This window comes from Salvelinus fontinalis, unplaced genomic scaffold (assembly GCF_029448725.1).
Source record: "Salvelinus fontinalis isolate EN_2023a unplaced genomic scaffold, ASM2944872v1 scaffold_0354, whole genome shotgun sequence".
NCBI classification, from domain to species: Eukaryota; Metazoa; Chordata; class Actinopteri; order Salmoniformes; family Salmonidae; genus Salvelinus; species Salvelinus fontinalis.
The window spans coordinates 33,572-53,235 of NW_026600563.1; the positions used below are offsets into that span (position 1 = coordinate 33,572).

The 19,664-nt window shown below is 47.4% G+C and overlaps 2 protein-coding genes across 5 annotated transcripts in view; one reads left to right on the forward strand and one right to left on the reverse strand.

The window, feature by feature from the left end:
• mthfs (5,10-methenyltetrahydrofolate synthetase (5-formyltetrahydrofolate cyclo-ligase)) lies at positions 1-16,677 on the reverse strand. Its single transcript, XM_055913616.1, has 3 exons — positions 16,330-16,677; positions 15,025-15,295; positions 1-1,752 (listed from the first exon to the last, which is right to left on the reverse strand). Exons 1-3 carry the CDS (start codon positions 16,438-16,440, stop codon positions 1,526-1,528), a joined length of 609 nt encoding a protein of 202 aa, XP_055769591.1. The 5' UTR covers positions 16,441-16,677; the 3' UTR covers positions 1-1,525.
• The window catches only part of zfand6 (zinc finger, AN1-type domain 6), a 15,974-nt gene continuing 11,406 nt past the window's right edge, over positions 15,097-19,664 (forward strand). Inside the window, exon 1 of one of the 4 annotated variants that reach the window (XM_055913615.1) lies at positions 15,097-15,119. The gene's annotated coding sequence lies outside the window, so the exon portion shown is untranslated. Of the gene's footprint in view, positions 15,120-16,712; positions 16,919-17,664; positions 17,787-19,664 lie in introns of those variants that run through there. The other 3 variants (XM_055913614.1, XM_055913611.1, XM_055913612.1) reach the window with 3 other exon arrangements.

A 19,664-nucleotide genomic window follows, 5' to 3' on the forward strand; every position in this document is an offset into this window, starting at 1 on the left:
TTCATTCAGCCGTCTTTATTCCTAACCAAACTTCCTGTGTCCCCTGATGGCAGCATAATCATCTCATTATAGAAGACCAGGAAGTTAACAGTTTTTAAAAAATCTAATAACTGAAATCACAGGGATCTTGAAATGGAAACAAGGTAGTGTCATGGTAGAAGTGTCATCTGTAGAGAACAGTTTATTCCTCACCAATTCAGGTACATTCTAAGACAACTCCTTTGACCATTATCATTACTAGGGGTCTTTAGCAAGCACTTAAGAGGTCCCAAGTCCAAACTGAACCCTGGCCCTTTACTTAGGCCCTTGTTGATGCCCCCACTAGAAGATTTAAATGGATTGGATCAGTATTTAAACAAAAACCTTGGAGTAAGGGCTAATGATCTGATTGGAATGGGGCCAGCAGGCTCAGCTCCACCACCGTCTTGTTGACTAGTTACCAGCTTCATGTCTTATGAGAATATCATCATACCAAACAATATCATCACAGCTAGCACAGAACGTTCCCTAAAGGTTCTCTTTTGGTTGTTTGAAATAACTTTCCCACAGTGTTTTGGGAACCAATATCTGTTAGCTGGGATCACATAATATGATATAATGTGCTGTATAATACAATTTCATCCACAGGTTGTGGCACCTTCATTGGGGTGGACGGGCTTGTGGTAATGGCTGGAGCGGAGTCAGTGGAATGGTATGTAAACACATGGTTTGATGCCATTCCATTTGCTCCATTCCAGCCATTATTATGAGCCGTCCTCCCCTCAGCCTCCACTGATTTCATAATCATACCATTGTAGTCCAGTTGACTATTCCCATCACAGTTAAAGGAGAATTTTACTATTTCTAAATTAGATCTCTGTTTCTGGTGTAAATGGCATGTTCTAGAAGGGTCCAGACCGTGTGGTGTGAGATTTGTCTTGTTTTTCATACATTTCTCCCAGCCATGATACACTTCCTCATTGCTTGTTGTGCAGTATCAGGGCACATAAAAGACATGAACAAAAGCTCCAAAAACACCCCAATATGTCCTTTTAGAAATGGACTTTCAGTATAGTGATGTAGGTCTTAAGATGTTGTACATGTTCAATTGTGTCATTCCGAAATGTATCCACAACATTAGAATCCATTTTGGTCAACTTGCACTGTTTCCCCCCGGCAGCTGTGCAGGTTGAGCGCGCCCCTTTAGTACACGGACACAGCCCGCGCAGCACAGCTGCTAGAAGAAACGGCTCCAGCCGCACAAAATGGAAGATAACGTTAGATAACAATTTAGTGTGTACAACATCTAAAGACCTCCATCACTATAGTGACAGTCCGTTTCTAAAACAACATATTTGGGTGGGTTTTGTTCATGTCTTTTGCGTTGCCCGATTACTGCATAACGAGCAAGGAAGTGTATCACGGCTGGGGTAAGTTTCTCAAAAACAAGCCAAATCACAAAAAAAGGTGTCTGAACCCTTCTAGGCCATTTCATTTACATCACAAATAGAGATCTACTTCAGAAATATGAAAATGTGCTTTTTAACTAGTCCAGGACATCATACAGGACCTCGTCTATCAGCACGTCGTTGTGGCCCACAGGTATGTCCTGACACAGCTGCTCCCTGAAGGCCAGAGCAATGGTGTACGGCTTCCCCTTGGGGTGCTTCATACAGCGTTCCAGGTATGTGTCGTAGAAGCCCTTCCCTCGGCCCAGCCGGTTCCCATTCCTGTCAAATCCCAGGCCTGGCATCAAGATCAGGTCAAGACCTCCTGCATGGGAGGAAGACATGGAAAGACATGAATGAGGAGGAGGCTTACTAGAATACCTTATGAACTATTTATTTGATTTTCCAGAGAGCTGATGCCCATGACCAGATGCCATCTCCCTTATGTGAGCACAATGTATACTTGTTATCTGGGTCAGAGGTTTTACAGCAGTGGTGATATAGGTCTATAGTTAGCCATCTCCCTTATGTGAGCACAATGTATACTTGTTATCTGGGTCAGAGGTTTTACAGCAGTGGTGATATAGGTCTAGAGTTAGCCATCTCCCTTATGTGAGCACAATGTATACTTGTTATCTGGGTCAGAGGTTTTACAGCAGTGGTGATATAGGTCTATAGTTAGCCATCTCCCTTATGTGAGCACAATGTATACTTGTTATCTGGGTCAGAGGTTTTACAGCAGTGGTGATATAGGTCTATAGTTAGCCATCTCTATGCATGTTTAAAACAGGATGTCTGGTCTTCAACCTGAATGACAATACATATTGTTAAACAGTTGCCTTACCCCTGTATGGTGGTCAAAGTACAACACTATGAAAGGATTGGTTGGTTCAAGAACATGAAAGGAGTTTCTCAAAGCTATAAAACAACGCAGTTCATCCTATTTAAAACAGATATACACTCCACCACACAAAATAAATGTGGCTAAAAATACTATTGTTGCTTCATAGCAGTGAACTGCAGGCCTGCTTCAATAAATGCCAGAACTAAAACATGTCAGTTGTACAGTCTCCAGCATGATCAATTCTTTATAATTCCATCAGACCCAACAAGCTACAGATTCTCTGAGAGTCAAAAGATGGATGGTGTTCGCTGCAAGACTTCACAAGGCCTTGGATGAATATTTCACAACATCCTGGTGTAACCATAGCATCAAGTGCTCGCTGACAACCCAAAGAAATAACAGATGAGATGATTCACAGAATGTTTCTTAGAACATCTGATATCAGGGCCCGTATGTATCAATCGTCTCAGGGTAAGAGTGCTGATCTAAAATCAGTTTTGCCTTTAAGATTAAAATGATCAAGATTACATGGAAAGGGTGGACCTGATCCTAGATCAGCACTTTTTGAATGAGGCACCAGGCTTCTGGTGATGATGTGAACCTCTCACTCCATTCTGCTCGGTGTAGCTGAGACTCTAATATCAAAAGCTCTTCCTGTTGTCACGCAACCATGACATTCATGAATCATTTATGCAGATTAAGCAGGGACATTATGCATACCCGTTCCTCACAACAGCAGCAGGTTGGGGATGCCATACTGCTTTGGTCTCTTCTCCGGCGCTCCACACTGCATGGTAACATCCATCTATTATTGATGCATGTAGCCTACTGTTGTTCACATGACTCATCTGGCATCACATCATCTACTTTAAATGGCAGTAAGGATGTAATGCTAATCGAACCCTGATAGTTATTGACACGCACGCACGCTCACACACACACACCCTCCCAATGTGTAAATAACACTGAGAGCCCAATCAAAGGTCTCTGTTTTTATCTACTCCAGTCTTTCGATTCCTAGCCAATAAATAACAAAGATCTCAGATGAATGTTAAATCATTCACTTTCTGAAGGACATCTACTCCTGCTGTGCCAAAATGCCATTGCCCTCTCTCTCTCTCTCTCTCTCTCTCTCTCTCAGCTGTGTTCTCTCTCTCTCTCAGCTGTGTTCTCTCTCTCTCTGCCGCGTTCTCTCGCTCTCTCTCTCTGCCGCGTTCTCTCGCTCTCTCTCTCTGCCGCGTTCTCTCGCTCTCTCTCTCTGCCGCGTTCTCTCGCTCTCTCTCTCTGCCGCGTTCTCTCGCTCTCTCTCTCTGCCGCGTTCTCTCGCTCTCTCTCTCTGCCGCGTTCTCTCTCTCTCTGCCGCGTTCTCTCTCTCTCTGCCGCGTTCTCTCTCTCTCTGCCGCGTTCTCTCTCTCTCTGCCACGTTCTCTCTCTCTCTGCCACGTTCTCTCGCTCTCTGCCACGTTCTCTCGCTCTCTCCCTCTGCCGCGTTCTCTCGCTCTCTCTCTCTGCCGCGTTCTCTCGCTCTCTCTCTCTGCCGCGTTCTCTCGCTCTCTGCCGTGTTCTCTCTCTCTCTGCCGTGTTCTCTCTCTCTCTCTGCCGTGTTCTCTCTCTCTCTCTGCCGTGTTCTCTCTCTCTCTCTGCCGTGTTCTCTCTCTCTCTCGGCCGTGTTCTCTCTCTCTCTCTGCCGTGTTCTCTCTCTCTCTCTGCCGCGTTCTCTCTCTCTCTGCCGCGTTCTCTCGCTCTCTCTCTCTGCCGCGTTCTCTCGCTCTCTCTCTCTGCCGCGTTCTCTCGCTCTCTCTCTCTGCCGCGTTCTCTCGCTCTCTCTCTCTGCCGCGTTCTCTCGCTCTCTCTCTCTGCCGCGTTCTCTCTCTCTCTGCCGTGTTCTCTATCTCTCTGCCGCGTTCTCTCTCTCTCTGCCGCGTTCTCTCTCTCTCTCTGCCGCGTTCTCTCTCTCTCTCTGCCGCGTTCTCTCTCTCTCTGCCGCGTTCTCTCTCTCTCTGCCGCGTTCTCTCTCTCTCTGCCGCGTTCTCTCTCTCTCTGCCGCGTTCTCTCTCTCTCTGCCGCGTTCTCTCTCTCTCTGCCGCGTTCTCTCTCTCTCTGCCGCGTTCTCTCTCTCTCTGCCGCGTTCTCTCTCTCTCTGCCGCGTTCTCTCTCTCTGCCGCGTTCTCTCGGTCTCTCTCTCTGCCGCGTTCTCTCGCTCTCTCTCTGCCGCGTTCTCTCGCTCTCTCTCTGCCGCGTTGTCTCGCTCTCTCTCTGCCGCGTTGTCTCGGTCTCTCTCTCTGCCGCGTTCTCTCGCTCTCTCTCTCTGCCGCGTTCTCTCGGTCTCTCTCTCTGCCGCGTTCTCTCTCTCTCTCTGCCGCGTTCTCTCTCTCTCTCTGCCGCGTTCTCTCTCTCTCTCTGCCGCGTTCTCTCTCTCTCTCTGCCGCGTTCTCTCTCTCTCTCTGCCGCGTTCTCTCTCTCTCTCTGCCGCGTTCTCTCTCTCTCTCTGCCGCGTTCTCTCTCTCTCTCTGCCGCGTTCTCTCTCTCTCTCTGCCGCGTTCTCTCTCTCTCTCTGCCGCGTTCTCTCTCTCTCTCTCTGCCGCGTTCTCTCTCTCTCTCTCTGCCGCGTTCTCTCTCTCTCTCTCTGCCGCGTTCTCTCTCTCTCTCTCTGCCGCGTTCTCTCTCTCTCTCTGCCGCGTTCTCTCTCTCTCTCTGCCGCGTTCTCTCTCTCTCTCTGCCGCGTTCTCTCTCTCTCTCTGCCGCGTTCTATCTCTCTCTGCCGCGTTCTCTCTCTCTCTCTGCCGCGTTCTCTCTCTCTCTCTCTGCCGCGTTCTCTCTCTCTCTCTCTGCCGCGCTCTCTCTCTCTCTGCCGCGCTCTCTCTCTCTCTGCCGCGCTCTCTCTCTCTCTGCCGCGTTCTCTCTCTCTCTGCCGCGTTCTCTCTCTCTCTGCCGCGTTCTCTCGCTCTGCCGCGTTCTCTCGCGCTCTCTCTCTGCCGCGTTCTCTCGGTCTCTCTCTCTCTGCCGCGTTCTCTCGGTCTCTCGCTCTGCCGTGTTCTCTCTCTCTCTCTGCCGCGTTCTCTCTCTCTCTCTGCCGCGTTCTCTCGCTCTCTCTGCCGCGTTCTCTCGCTCTCTCTGTCGCGTTCTCTCGCTCTGCCGTGTTCTCTCGGTCTCTCGCTCTGCCGTGTTCTCTCGGTCTCTCGCTCTGCCGTGTTCTCTCGGGCTCTCGCTCTGCCGTGTTCTCTCGGGCTCTCGCTCTGCCGTGTTCTCCCTCTCTCTGCCGCGTTCTCCCTCTCTCTGCCGCGTTCTCCCGCTCTCTGCCGCGTTCTCTCTCTCTCTGCCGCGTTCTCTCTCTCTCTCTGCCGCGTTCTCTCTCTCTCTCTGCCGCGTTCTCTCTCTCTCTCTGCCGCGTTCTCTCTCTCTCTCTGCCGCGTTCTCTCTCTCTCTCTGCCGCGTTCTCTCTCTCTCTGCCGCGCTCTCTCTCTCTCTGCCGCGTTCTCTCTCTCTCTGCCGCGTTCTCTCTCTCTCTGCCGCGTTCTCTCTCGCTCTGCCGCGTTCTCTCGCTCTGCCGCGTTCTCTCGCTCTGCCGCGTTCTCTCGCGCTCTCTCTCTGCCGCGTTCTCTCGGTCTCTCTCTCTCTGCCGCGTTCTCTCGGTCTCTCGCTCTGCCGTGTTCTCTCTCTCTCTCTGCCGCGTTCTCTCGCTCTCTCTGCCGCGTTCTCTCGCTCTCTCTGCCGCGTTCTCTCGCTCTCTCTGTCGCGTTCTCTCGCTCTGCCGTGTTCTCTCGGTCTCTCGCTCTGCCGTGTTCTCTCGGTCTCTCGCTCTGCCGTGTTCTCTCGGGCTCTCGCTCTGCCGTGTTCTCTCGGGCTCTCGCTCTGTCGTGTTCTCCCTCTCTCTGCCGTGTTCTCCCTCTCTCTGCCGCGTTCTCCCGCTCTCTGCCGCGTTCTCTCGCTCTCTGCCGCGTTCTCTCGCTCTCTGCCGCGTTCTCTCGCTCTCTGCCGCGTTCTCTCTCTCTCTCTCTGCCGCGTTCTCTCTCTCTCTGCCGCGTTCTCTCTCTCTCTGCCGCGTTCTCTCGCTCTGCCGCGTTCTCTCGCGCTCTCTCTCTGCCGCGTTCTCTCGGTCTCTCTCTCTCTGCCGCGTTCTCTCGGTCTCTCGCTCTGCCGTGTTCTCTCTCTCTCTCTGCCGCGTTCTCTCGCTCTCTCTGCCGCGTTCTCTCGCTCTCTCTGCCGCGTTCTCTCGCTCTCTCTGCCGCGTTCTCTCGCTCTGCCGTGTTCTCTCGGTCTCTCTCTCTGCCGTGTTCTCTCGGTCTCTCGCTCTGCCGTGTTCTCTCGGGCTCTCGCTCTGCCGTGTTCTCCCTCTCTCTGCCGTGTTCTCCCTCTCTCTGCCGCGTTCTCCCGCTCTCTGCCGCGTTCTCTCGCTCTCTGCCGCGTTCTCTCGCTCTCTGCCGCGTTCTCTCGCTCTCTGCCGCGTTCTCTCGCTCTCTGCCGCGTTCTCTCGCTCTCTCTCTGCCGCGTTCTCTCGCTCTCTCTCTGCCGCGTTCTCTCGCTCTCTCTCTGCCGCGTTCTCTCGCTCTCTCTCTGCCGCGTTCTCTCGCTCTCTCTCTGCCGCGTTCTCTCGCTCTCTCTCTCTGCCGCGTTCTCTCGCTCTCTCTCTGCCGCGTTCTCTCGCTCTCTGCCGCGTTCTCTCGCTCTCTCTCTCTGCCGTGTTCTCTCTCTCTCTGCCGTGTTCTCTCGGTCTCTCGCTCTGCCGTGTTCTCTCTCTCTCTCTGCCGCGTTCTCTCGCTCTCTCTGCCGCGTTCTCTCGCTCTCTCTGCCGCGTTCTCTCGCTCTCTCTGCCGCGTTCTCTCGCTCTCTCTGTCGCGTTCTCTCGCTCTGCCGTGTTCTCTCGGTCTCTCTCTCTGCCGTGTTCTCTCGGTCTCTCTCTCTGCCGTGTTCTCCCTCTCTCTGCCGCGTTCTCTCTCTCTCTCTGCCGCGTTCTCTCGCTCTCTGCCGCGTTCTCTCGCTCTCTGCCGCGTTCTCTCGCTCTCTGCCGCGTTCTCTCGCTCTCTGCCGCGTTCTCTCTCTCTCTCTGCCGCGTTCTCTCTCTCTCTCTGCCGCGTTCTCTCTCTCTCTCTGCCGCGTTCTCTCTCTCTCTCTGCCGCGTTCTCTCTCTCTCTCTGCCGCGTTCTCTCTCTCTCTCTGCCGCGTTCTCTCTCTCTCTCTGCCGCGTTCTCTCTCTCTCTCTGCCGCGTTCTCTCTCTCTCTCTGCCGCGTTCTCTCTCTCTCTCTGCCGCGTTCTCTCTCTCTCTCTCCCGCGTTCTCTCTCTCTCTCTGCCGCGTTCTCTCTCTCTCTCTGCCGCGTTCTCTCTCTCTCTGCCGCGTTCTCTCTCTCTCTGCCGCGTTCTCTCTCTCTCTGCCGCGTTCTCTCTCTCTCTGCCGCGTTCTCTCGGTCTCTCTCTGCCGCGTTCTCTCTCTCTCTGCCGCGTTCTCTCGCTCTCTGCCGCGTTCTCTCGCTCTCTGCCGCGTTCTCTCGCTCTCTCTCTGCCGCGTTCTCTCGCTCTCTCTCTGCCGCGTTCTCTCGCTCTCTGCCGCGTTCTCTCGCTCTCTGCCGCGTTCTCTCGGTCTCTCTCTCTGCCGCGTTCTCTCGGTCTCTCTCTCTGCCGCGTTCTCTCGGTCTCTCTCTCTGCCGCGTTCTCTCGGTCTCTCTCTCTGCCGCGTTCTCTCGGTCTCTCTCTCTGCCGCGTTCTCTCGGTCTCTCTCTCTGCCGCGTTCTCTCTCTCTCTCTCTGCCGCGTTCTCTCTCTCTCTCTGCCGCGTTCTCTCTCTCTCTCTGCCGCGTTCTCTCTCTCTCTCTGCCGCGCTCTCTCTCTCTCTCTGCCGCGTTCTCTCTCTCTCTCTGCCGCGTTCTCTCTCTCTCTCTGCCGCGTTCTCTCTCTCTCTCTGCCGCGTTCTCTCTCTCTCTCTGCCGCGTTCTCTCTCTCTCTGCCGCGTTCTCTCTCTCTCTGCCGCGTTCTCTCTCGCTCTGCCGCGTTCTCTCGCTCTGCCGCGTTCTCTCGCGCTCTCTCTCTGCCGCGTTCTCTCGGTCTCTCTCTCTCTGCCATGTTCTCTCGGTCTCTCTCTCTCTGCCATGTTCTCTCGGTCTCTCGCTCTGCCGCGTTCTCTCTCTCTCTCTGCCGCGTTCTCTCGCTCTCTCTGCCGCGTTCTCTCGCTCTCTCTGCCGCGTTCTCTCGCTCTCTCTGCCGCGTTCTCTCGCTCTCTCTGCCGCGTTCTCTCGCTCTCTCTGCCGCGTTCTCTCGCTCTCTCTGCCGCGTTCTCTCGCTCTCTCTGCCGCGTTCTCTCGCTCTCTCTGTCGCGTTCTCTCGCTCTGCCGTGTTCTCTCGGTCTCTCTCTCTGCCGTGTTCTCTCGGTCTCTCGCTCTGCCGTGTTCTCTCGGGCTCTCGCTCTGCCGTGTTCTCCCTCTCTCTGCCGCGTTCTCCCTCTCTCTGCCGCGTTCTCCCTCTCTCTGCCGTGTTCTCTCTCTCTCTGCCGCGTTCTCTCGCTCTCTGCCGCGTTCTCTCGCTCTCTGCCGCGTTCTCTCGCTCTCTGCCGCGTTCTCTCGCTCTCTGCCGCGTTCTCTCGCTCTCTGCCGCGTTCTCTCGCTCTCTGCCGCGTTCTCTCGCTCTCTGCCGCGTTCTCTCGCTCTCTCTCTGCCGCGTTCTCTCGCTCTCTCTCTCTGCCGCGTTCTCTCGCTCTCTCTCTCTGCCGTGTTCTCTCGCTCTCTCTCTCTGCCGTGTTCTCTCGCTCTCTGCCGTGTTCTCTCGCTCTCTCTCTCTGCCGTGTTCTCTCGCTCTGCCGTGTTCTCTCTCTCTCAGCTGTGTTCTCTCTCTCTCCACATGTAAGTAAGTATCTGAACAAGAAGAAAATGCTTTGAAGACAAGTTTCAGATGCTCAGCAAGATGGCAATCCTGGCAGGTAGCAATTTGTGTTGTGTTGTCCCTCCACACACACACACCACACCTCCAGACCTTTGCTTTCTATGCAGCCCAGGACAAAGAGACATTCGTTATGAGGATGGAACTGCTGTTATGAAAAGAGGGGGAAATATTATGGTCTAAACCCTTCTGTCAGCTACTGGGAATATTCAAGGTACTTGGAATAAGGTGCCCTTCTTGTTGCTATGTGAAAACCATGACGATAATCAAAGCAAATCTTTTTTTTTTTTTTCCATCTCTTCTCATGTATTTAAATTTGCTTTGCATTATGGTCTATCTGTAGTTTCCTTGACAACAGCCATGATAGGTTCATGAGAGGTATTCAAGGCTGCAGGACTGAGTCAGAGTCGAGATAAATTCATCAAACCAGCTGTTCACGGTCAGAGGAAGCCCTAAACTGAAGACGTGATTGGTTGGTATAGAGACTATAGAAAGGCTACACCCCATGGAACTTTTTTCACATTTTCTTGTGTTTTTAAGTGGGATTGAAATAGATTTAACACTTTTTTTTAAAGTCAAGTTGATTTTTGTTTTTTACAAATGAATAAAAATGAAACAACTAAAATAATCATTGCAAAAGTATTCACCCTCTTTGTTTAGGCAAACCTAAATTAGTTACTTGGCTTCACCAATCAAATAAGGACTCCCTCTGTGTGAAATAACAGGGGTTGACATGATTTTTAATGACTATCCTTTCCTCTGTCCCCCATACATACAACATATAGCTGCCAAGTCAACAAACAGATCACTGACCATCTCGAATCCCACCGTACCTTCTCCGCTGTGCAATCCGGTTTCCGAGCCAGTCACGGGTGCACCTCAGCCACGCTCAAGGTACTAAACGATATCATAACCGCCATCGATAAAAGACATTACTGTGCAGCCGTCTTCATCGACCTGGCCAAGGCTTTCGACTCTGTCAATCACCATATTCTTATCGGCAGACTCAATAGCCTCGGTTTTTCTAATGACTGCCTTGCCTGGTTCACCAACTACTTTGCAGACAGAGTTCAGTGTGTCAAATCGGAGGGCATGTTGTCCGGTCCTCTGGCAGTCTCTATGGGGGTACCACAGGGTTCAATTCTCGGGCCGACTCTTTTCTCTGTATACATCAATGATGTTGCTCTTGCTGCGGGCGATTCCCTGATCCACCTCTACGCAGACGACACCATTCTGTATACTTCCGGCCCTTCCCTGGAAACTGTGCTATCTAACCTCCAAATGAGCTTCAATGCCATACAACACTCCTTCCGTGGCCTCCAACTGCTCTTAAATGCTAGTAAAACCAAATGCATGCTTTTCAACCGTTCGCTGCCTGCACCCGCACGCCCGACTAGCATCACCACCCTGGACGGTTCCGACCTAGAATATGTGGACATCTATAAGTACCTAGGTGTCTGGCTAGACTGCAAACTCTCCTTCCAGACTCATATCAAACATCTCCAATCCAAAATCAAATCTAGAGTCGGCTTTCTATTCCGGAACAAAGCCTCCTTCACTCACGCCGCCAAACTTACCCTAGTAAAACTGACTATCCTACCGATCCTCGACTTCGGCGATGTCATCTACAAAATAGCTTCCAATACTCTACTTAGCAAACTGGATGCAGTTTATCACAGTGCCATCCGTTTTGTTACTAATGCACCTTATACGACCCACCACTGCGACCTGTATGCCCTAGTCGGCTGGCCCTCGCTACATGTTCGTCGTCAGACCCACTGGCTCCAGGTCATCTACAAGGCTATGCTAGGTAAAGTGCCGCCTTATCTCAGTTCACTGGTCACGATGGCTACACCCACCCGTAGCACGCGCTCCAGCAGGTGTATCTCACTGATCATCCCTAAAGCCAAAACCTCATTTGGACTCCTTTCCCTCCAGTTCTCTGCTGCCTGCGACTGGAACGAATTGCAAAAATCTCTGAAGTTGGAGACTTTTATCTCCCTCAACAACTTTAAAAATCTGCTATCCGAGCAGCTAACCGATCGCTGCAGCTGTACATAGTCCATCTGTAAACTACCCACCCAATTTACCTACCTCACCCCCATACTGCTTTTATTTATTTACTTTTCTGCTCTTTTGCACACCAGTATCTCTTCTTGCACATGATCATCTGATGATTTATCACTCCAGTGTTAATCTGCTAAATTGTAATTATTCGATTTATTGCCTACCTCATGCCTTTTGCACACATTGTATATAGATTCTCTTTTTCCTACCATGTTATTGACTTGTTTACTCCATGTGTAACTCTGTGTTGTTGTCTGTTCACACTGCTATGCTTTATCTTGGCCAGGTCGCAGTTGCAAATGAGAACTTGTTCTCAACTAGCCTACCTGGTTAAATAAAGGTGAAATAAAAAATAAATAAAAAATAAATAAATATGTAAGATCCCTGAGTCAAATATTAAATTTCTAGCACAGATTCAACTACAAAGACCAGGGAGCTTTATCGAAAGCCTCATAAAGGAGGGCAGTGATTGGTAGATGGGTAACAATAACAAATTAGACATTGAATATATCTTTAAGCTTGGTCAAGGTAATAATGATGCTGTGGATGATGTATTAAACCACCCAGACACATGAATGATGCAGTCGTCCTTCTGAACTGAGCTGCAGGACAGGAAGGAAACTGCTTAAGGATGTCACCATGACGCCATTGGTGATTTTAAAACAGCTAGAGTTCAATGGCTGTGATGGGAGAAAACTGAGGATGGATCAACAACATTGCAGTGACTCCACAATAATGACCTAAATGACAGAGTGAAAAGAAGAATACAAATATACAGAATACATGCATATGTATGCAACAAGGCACTAAAGTAATACTGCAAAAAAAACAAGGAAAAGAAATGCAAAGCCTTATGCCAAATCCAACACAACACATCACTGAGTAACTGCCTCCTTATTTTCAAGCATGGGGGTAGCTGCATCATGGTATGGGTATGCTTGACATCGGCAAAGACTGGGGAGTTTTTCAGGATGAAAAGAAACGGGATGGAGCTATGCGCAGGTAAAATCCTAGAGGAAAACCTGCTTCAGTCTGCTTTACACCAGACACTGGGAGAGGAATTCACCTTTCAACAGGACAATAACCTACAACACAAAGCCAAATCTACTGGAGTTGCTTACCAAGAACACAGTGAATGTTCCTGTGGCCAAGTTACAGTTTTGACTTAAACTCTGCATGAAAATATATGGCAAGACGTGAAACATTTCTGTCTAGCCATGATCCCCAACACCTTGACAGATCTTGAAGAATTTTCAAAATAATAATAGGCTAATATTGCACAATACAGGTGTGCAAAGCTCTTAGAGACTTACCCAAGAAAACTGACCGCTGAAATCTCTGCCAAATGTGTTTCTGACATGTATTGACACAGAGGGGTGAATACTTATCTAATCAAGGTATATTATGGTTTTATTTTCATTCATCTTTTTTTTTTATTGACTTTTTTCTTCCACTTTGACAGGAGTATTTTGTGAAGATCGTTGACAAAAAAGAAAAATGAAATCAATTTTTATCCCACTTTGGAACGCAACAAAATGTGAAAAAAGTTAAAGGGAGTGTAGACTTTCTATAGTCACCAATGCCAAAAGTGAACCTGGTTACGAGTGAACCTGGTTAAGAGTGAACCTGGTTACGAGTGAACCTGGTTACGAGTGAACCTGGTTAAAAGTGAACCTGGTTACGAGTGAACCTGGTTACGAGTGAACCTGGTTAAAAATGAACCTGGTTAAAAGTGAACCTGGTTAAAAGTGAACCTGGTTACAAGTGAACCTGGTTACAAGTGAACCTGGTTACAAGTGAACCTGGTTACTTGAGCTGGCGAGTAGAGTGCATGAGGTGAGTTAGGGCGATATTTAGAATTGACACAGGTTATTGCCAGACAGGAGTGAATTCATACATATGCTATTAGCGCGCATACATATGCATATGCGGTCTCGCTCTGAGACCTTGAAGTAGTTGTTTCCCTTGCTCTTCTTTTGTGGAGCGATGGGTAACGATGCTTTGAGGGTGGCTGTTGTCGATGTGTGCAGAGGGTCCCTGGTTCGAGCCCAGGTAGGGGCGAGGAGAGGGACGGAAGCTATACTGTTACACAATGAAGGAGCGTGGTTATGACCAGTTTGGTTCCAGAAGTCATGATGACATTTGCACATGTAACGGATGTGAAATGGCTAGCTAGTTAGTTAGCGGTGGTGCGCGCTAATAGCCTTTCAATTGGTTACGTCACTTGCTCTGAGACCTTGAAGTAGGGTTTCCCTTTGCTCTGCAAGGGCCGCGGCTTTTGTGGAGCGATGGGTAACGATGCTTCGTGGGTGACTGTTGTTGATGTGTGCAGAGGGTCCCTGGTTCGCGCCCGGGTCGGGGCGAGGGGACGCTCTAAAGTTAAACTGTTACACACAGCTCAAATAGACTCAGAGACAACAAACACATTTCCTCCCCAGGCGTCGGTATTTCATATCCTATCTAATGATTAAAACTGTGACGGTCTGGATTAAAATAGTTGAGGTTGAAAGTGCAAAAAATAAGTATCACCATCCAAGAGATTACAATGCTAATAACCATTATCAATATGATCTTTCTTATTATACAGCAGCAGCAGAGTTGATTACAATAGAAATATGCAACTTCACCAATGATTCACAGTGCTTATTTGGTGCTCAGGGTAGATGTTACCAGATCTAGGATCAGTTTATCCTCCCCCTACCCAAAGATTAACCTTTAGGGGGTAAATGACCTTGGATCAGTGTTGGGGCAATTCCATTCATCCCCTTGCATAGTATTTCGATTAAGTGTCACATGACAGGTGTGTGGGCAGACGTAAGATTGTTATTGCAGGAGACTACCATTTTGATCAGTCTTGATGATGGTGCTATACCACCATCTTGTGGAGGAAACCAAAACAGGAACTTTGATCTGACACTGACATGGTGTCACACGTTGGAGACTGTGCATGCATCCCAAATGGCACCCTTTCCCCTAAATAGTGCACTACTTCTGAACAGGGCCCATAGGGGAACAAAGATTAACTGTGTATAAGGGAAGAAAGACGAACATTGCAAGGCCGTGCCAGGATTTAGGTAATTCAAACAAATAGGTAATAAGTGTGTTATGATACACACAGATGGTAATATAAAACAGGCAAACTAAAGTACAATGTGTCAACACACACTGTGAAGATCGTATCGCCATAGGGCGCCCTGTGTGTGTGTGTGTGTGTGTGTGTGTGTGTGTGTGTGTGTGTGTGTGTGTGTGTGTGTGTGTGTGTGTGTGTGTGTGTGTGTGTGTGTGTGTGTGTGTGTGTGTGTGTGTAAATATTTTCAAACTTATTAGGTCCACACAAGTCACCGGAATGTCCTGACAAGGTAGGAAAACAGTCAGGACTTTTTTCATGTCCTGAATTTGTTAACATTTTATTTTACTCTTAAGGGTTAGGTTTAGGAGTTAGGTGTAGGTTAGGCATTTATGGTTTGAGTTAGGTTAAAGGTTATGGGTTAGGGAAAAGAGGATTTTGATTGGGAATACATTTTTACTCCCCAAAAAGTAACAATATGAACAACGAAAACTAAGCTCTGTGCATGCGTGTGGCCCTATGTGCGTACTGAAAGAAGGTACCATCACGCTTACCTGACTCGGTAGGATATAAAGGATATTTGGTTGTTGTGTAAAACCAATATAGAGATCACAGAAAAATAGAATAGGTTCTCACACAAAGTGGACGGACTCCAATATCTTCTTCTTTGTGATTTTTTCAGTATTTTTTTCTTTATTTTTCTTGCAGCAGCAGGGCAAAAAGCGTGTGTGTGTGTGTGTAGACTAACACTAACCTGTCTCCAAGGCCTCCTCTCTGGTGTTGTCGGCGGCGGCAGGCTGTCTGATGTTCCAAGAAGTCAGAGGCAGTGACATCATATCCTCCATGCTGGTGAGCTTCACCATGTCCATGTGGTTACTGGTGCCCTGGGTCAAGTACTTGGGCATAAAGCAGGTTTTACCGTGCTTAAACAAGTCCTGAATTATCTCCTCTGTTCTCACCTCGTCGTGCATGCTGAGGAACACAGCGATGCGCTCACAGCTAGCATACTTGGGGTGCTTGAAGAGCTGGTTGAGAGGAGAGTATAAACGGGTTAGTGTAGGCATAGTTTTTCTATTTCCCTGTCATTTACGGAGCAAATTACATCAAATAATGCATGTAAATTAACCATTCAAAATGTGCTGTTAGGTTTTATGAAAGTAATTAGGTATGAGGTGTTAGACTGGTAATTATATGATTACAGCATTAAGATACTGCCAGTTTAACACTCTAGGAGGTCACCAACTGGAGACATCTGACAAACGAATTGTTTGAGTTAATTGATTATTTTAAAAAGCAATATCGTCTATCTGTTAGTAAAAGACAAGTTACATATAATTGAAAGCATTCGTGGCTAGGTGTCTTCTGCTTGCAGGTATTGACAATACTAAACACAAAAGTAGCTATAGAGAACAATAGTAATGGCATGTTTTTGGAGGCACCAACTCCACCCTGGTTCACACTAAATCAGGCTTTGGCTCCACAGGCTGTCTAGCCACACACCGGGTTACCAGGTGCTGATGGGGGGGCTCCAGGGGTCCTCGGGAGTGGGCTGGGGGTCCATGGCCGGGTTGGGTAACATACCAGATATCCTAATGTAACATTCAAATTAACTGGGAAATGGGAAATCTTAGACTTCTGAGTGGGAAAAAAACGAACTCTGACTGGATTTTTTTTTAAAGGTCAACTGGGAATTCCAAGTCCAAAATTTCCGAAATGAAGATCACTGTGACGTCGTGATTTGACCTCTTTTTCCCAAGTTCCCATTTGTCTTGAAAGCACCATAAACCTGTGTTAATCTCAGATCTTATTTTCGACATTTATCCCAGAATCCCATTTTTTTCATCATTCAATTTCCCATTGAAATGGCTGAACGAAACAGATTTCCGGTTTTTAGAACTACAAACCGGTGAGCTCTATTGGCCACGCGACGATGACGACAGGACACATGCATACACAAAATGAGCTTGTAGCGTTGTACAAAAATAAAAATGCACTAGCACATTGTAAATGTGATACCCATTTTTTTGTTACATGATTGTTTATATCTCACTGCAGTTACCTTTTGCGAAATGACTCGAGACTGGCGAAGTTTCTCTTGATCGTCCAACGCAGCTACTCGTTTCTTTATTTCTCTCCTCATAGCTTGTTTGGCTGCACGCAAGGCGGCCATGCTGGCTAATGTGAAACTCGTGTCCAAAGATAAAAATGTGTGTGAGTTCAGGGAAGGCAGCAAGTTAGGCTGCCCTTGAAATGAGCAAATTCTACATTTGGATTGGACTCAGCTAGCCACGTAATTAATTTGCCAATCAATCATTAAACAGACTGCAATAACATAATTATCATCTATATGGCTATCACACTACCCCACTGGCATTATTTGACAGCCCAGTGACGTGTGGCGGATTGTCGTCACCACCAATTTTACAGTCGGAGTTGAAGTGAAAAAAGTAACAAATAGACAGTGTCTGGTTGGGGGTAGGGAAGAGGCGAGAAAAGACCGACCCAACAACACCGCGTAGAGTTAGCAAACCTACAATCGTGGTTGTTAGATATCGTTCGTTTTTCTTACCTAGCTAGTCTTTTCCGAAGTCCAAGAAAGTTATCGTGGGCTAGCTACTTAAGAGTAGAAACGTAACGTTAAACAGAAGGTAAGGCAACGTCAGTTAAAACAAGCTAGCTACTGATAGGTCTGGGTAGCCAGTAGATATCGCACTAACTTTTAATGATGCTTTGGATCTTTATTTAACTACAGCATCTAATGTTCTGGTACAGATAAGTTATCTAACTAACGTTAGTGTGACTATATATACGATATACTATCCTGCCAGTGCTACTACGTTAGCTAGCTAGTTAACGTCGTTAGCTACTGTAACTGTATCATACAGTGTATGACCTAGGTCCTTGAAAACTAGGTTAGTGTCCACTTATCCAAGGACGGCTAGCCTGCACGAAACTTTAACACTTGATGTTAGCTAACGTTAGCTAGCTACCTTAAAAAAATCAATGTTACATGCCCTGTTTTTAAATTAGGATTTTAACTATAATAAGTCAGTGGAGACGAGATGCATAGGCAGTTAACTACATAATTATGTTGACGTCGGCAACTTCTTAGACGTACAGTAGATAACGTTTGCTTAACGTTACACTGATAAATGGCAGCTAATTAAGAGGTCGCTAACATTACATTTACGTTATGGCTGGTTACAATACTTTGTCTGGGACCATTTGTTATTATACTTGTTTTCTGGTGGGGGGTGTAAACTTTCACATACCCTGTCCAACCAGCTGTGTTTTTAAAAGGCTGTAAATGATTGACGTTTAATTTGTGCAAGACGATCAAATATATGGGCGTGGTTTGCTAAACAAACAGCCAATGACCATGGATTATGTGTAGTCAGTTGAGTACGTTACGTTGTGGGATCATTCTGCGTATGATGTCGGATGTACTATGCTGGTGTAGAGACGGAGAAAGAGAGGAGTAGAAGGAGAGAGAGGGAAATTGGTACGTTTCTTGAGGTTGGTCCAATACAAAGTTACATGATTGTGATGGACACCCATTTCAGGTTTATTCTCAACCAACGTTATTTATCTCTGCCTAAATTGCCTGTTACAATGATGCACTTATCTGAACAATACTGGGCACTGTTGAGACAGGCAGTAAAACGATAATACAGGCTAGGCTGGGGATTTACAACAACCTTTTTCACACTGTTCCATGTGATTTGAACCGCAATTTACTACACTCACTGCAAGCTACTGTAAGAGCTCCTGACTAGGTTCATTGTTGCAAGTTTTCATTGTCTGATTATATGTTTGGATAATGTTGTGTAGTTGATGGCAGCATTTATTTTCCCAGTTTGATATTGTAGCTAATGTGCTTGGGACTAGGACAATCAAATAGCTTTTATGATGGTAGAGTACAATGCCCTTCGCTTTGTTGCATCTCAGAGCTTATATTAGACTATTTTGAGTCCCAATGCAGGAACCATACTTCCTCTGTTGCTGCTAGGTCCATCTACTACTCGAGACCTAGTGTTGCTGGATCTGTAGCAAGACAGCTGTTCAGTTAAAATGATAGCTCACTAGCTAAATAAACAAAGCCAATGTCAAATCGTAATGTAGGCTAACACCTGTGATGTCATGTGGATGTAGGCTAGCCTATGGCAATGGGTTCCTGTGACTTGGATAGTGTTGGCCTATTCAAACAACACTAGTAGGCTATTACACCAGCCTATAAGAACAGTTATTTAGTTATATTGGTTCCCCCAAACCACATTATGCCATTTGAGATAAATGAAATCAGTTGACAATGACAAGTCCCTGGCTGATACCCACAGATGACATCCTTGCTAGTAGAGGAGATAGTTATTTCCACAGCCAAGGTGAAGGTATCGGCCTATCTGTGTGAGAGTCAGCATGTAGCCTATAGTCATGTGTGACTGTGTGTCAGTCTTTGTTGAACTGATTCACTGTGGTTGCACAACTAGGCCAATTACATAACACTGTCCTTAGCCTCTGCTGTGCTGTGTGCAACAAGGCTTCAGCTGGACTTCATAATAGAGGTCTACTGATTATGATTTTTCAACGGCGATACCGATTATTGGAGTACCAAAAACGCCGATACCGATTAATCGGCCAATTTATTTATTTGTAATAATGACAATTACAACAATACTGAATGAACACTTATTTTAACTTAATATAATACATCAATAAAATCAATTTAGCCTCAAATAAATAATGAAACATGTTCAATTTGGTTTAAATAATGCAAAAACAAAGTGTTGGAGAAGAAAGTCAAATATGTGTGTGTGAGTTTCTCTCTCACGTGTTTGTGTGGGATTGTTATTATTGTAGATTTTAAATGGCAGATTATGTTATGTAATCTCGACTAGAGGAGGCCATCATGAAATCTCACTGTAATTAATCTGGAGATTGGCATCAAGGGGGCAGGGGTAGAGAAATGGGGCAATGATTGGTGTAAGGAAGGGGAGCGAGGAGGGACTTTAATTACAGTAATATTGAGAAGGACAGAATGGAATGGTGCTGATCTGCGGAACCTGAGATCGAAGCCTGTATTTATCAAGTGTCTCAAAGTAGGAGTGTTGATCTAGGATCAGTTTAGCCTTTCAGATCATAATGAATCAAATTATTATGGACAGGCAGGATCTGATCCTAGATCAGACACTTCATAAATATGGGCTCTGGATAAGTTGTATTAGTCGTATATACAGGATACACATGATATACACCGTCCAACGGAATGCTTACTTAGAATGTCTCTTCCACTTCCACCAGGATGCTATTTCAGATCAAAGGAGAAAAATAACACAGGCACGGCACAAATTCTGAACGTGGCACAGGACCTGAGCAAAAGGAGAGCCTATAGGCGGT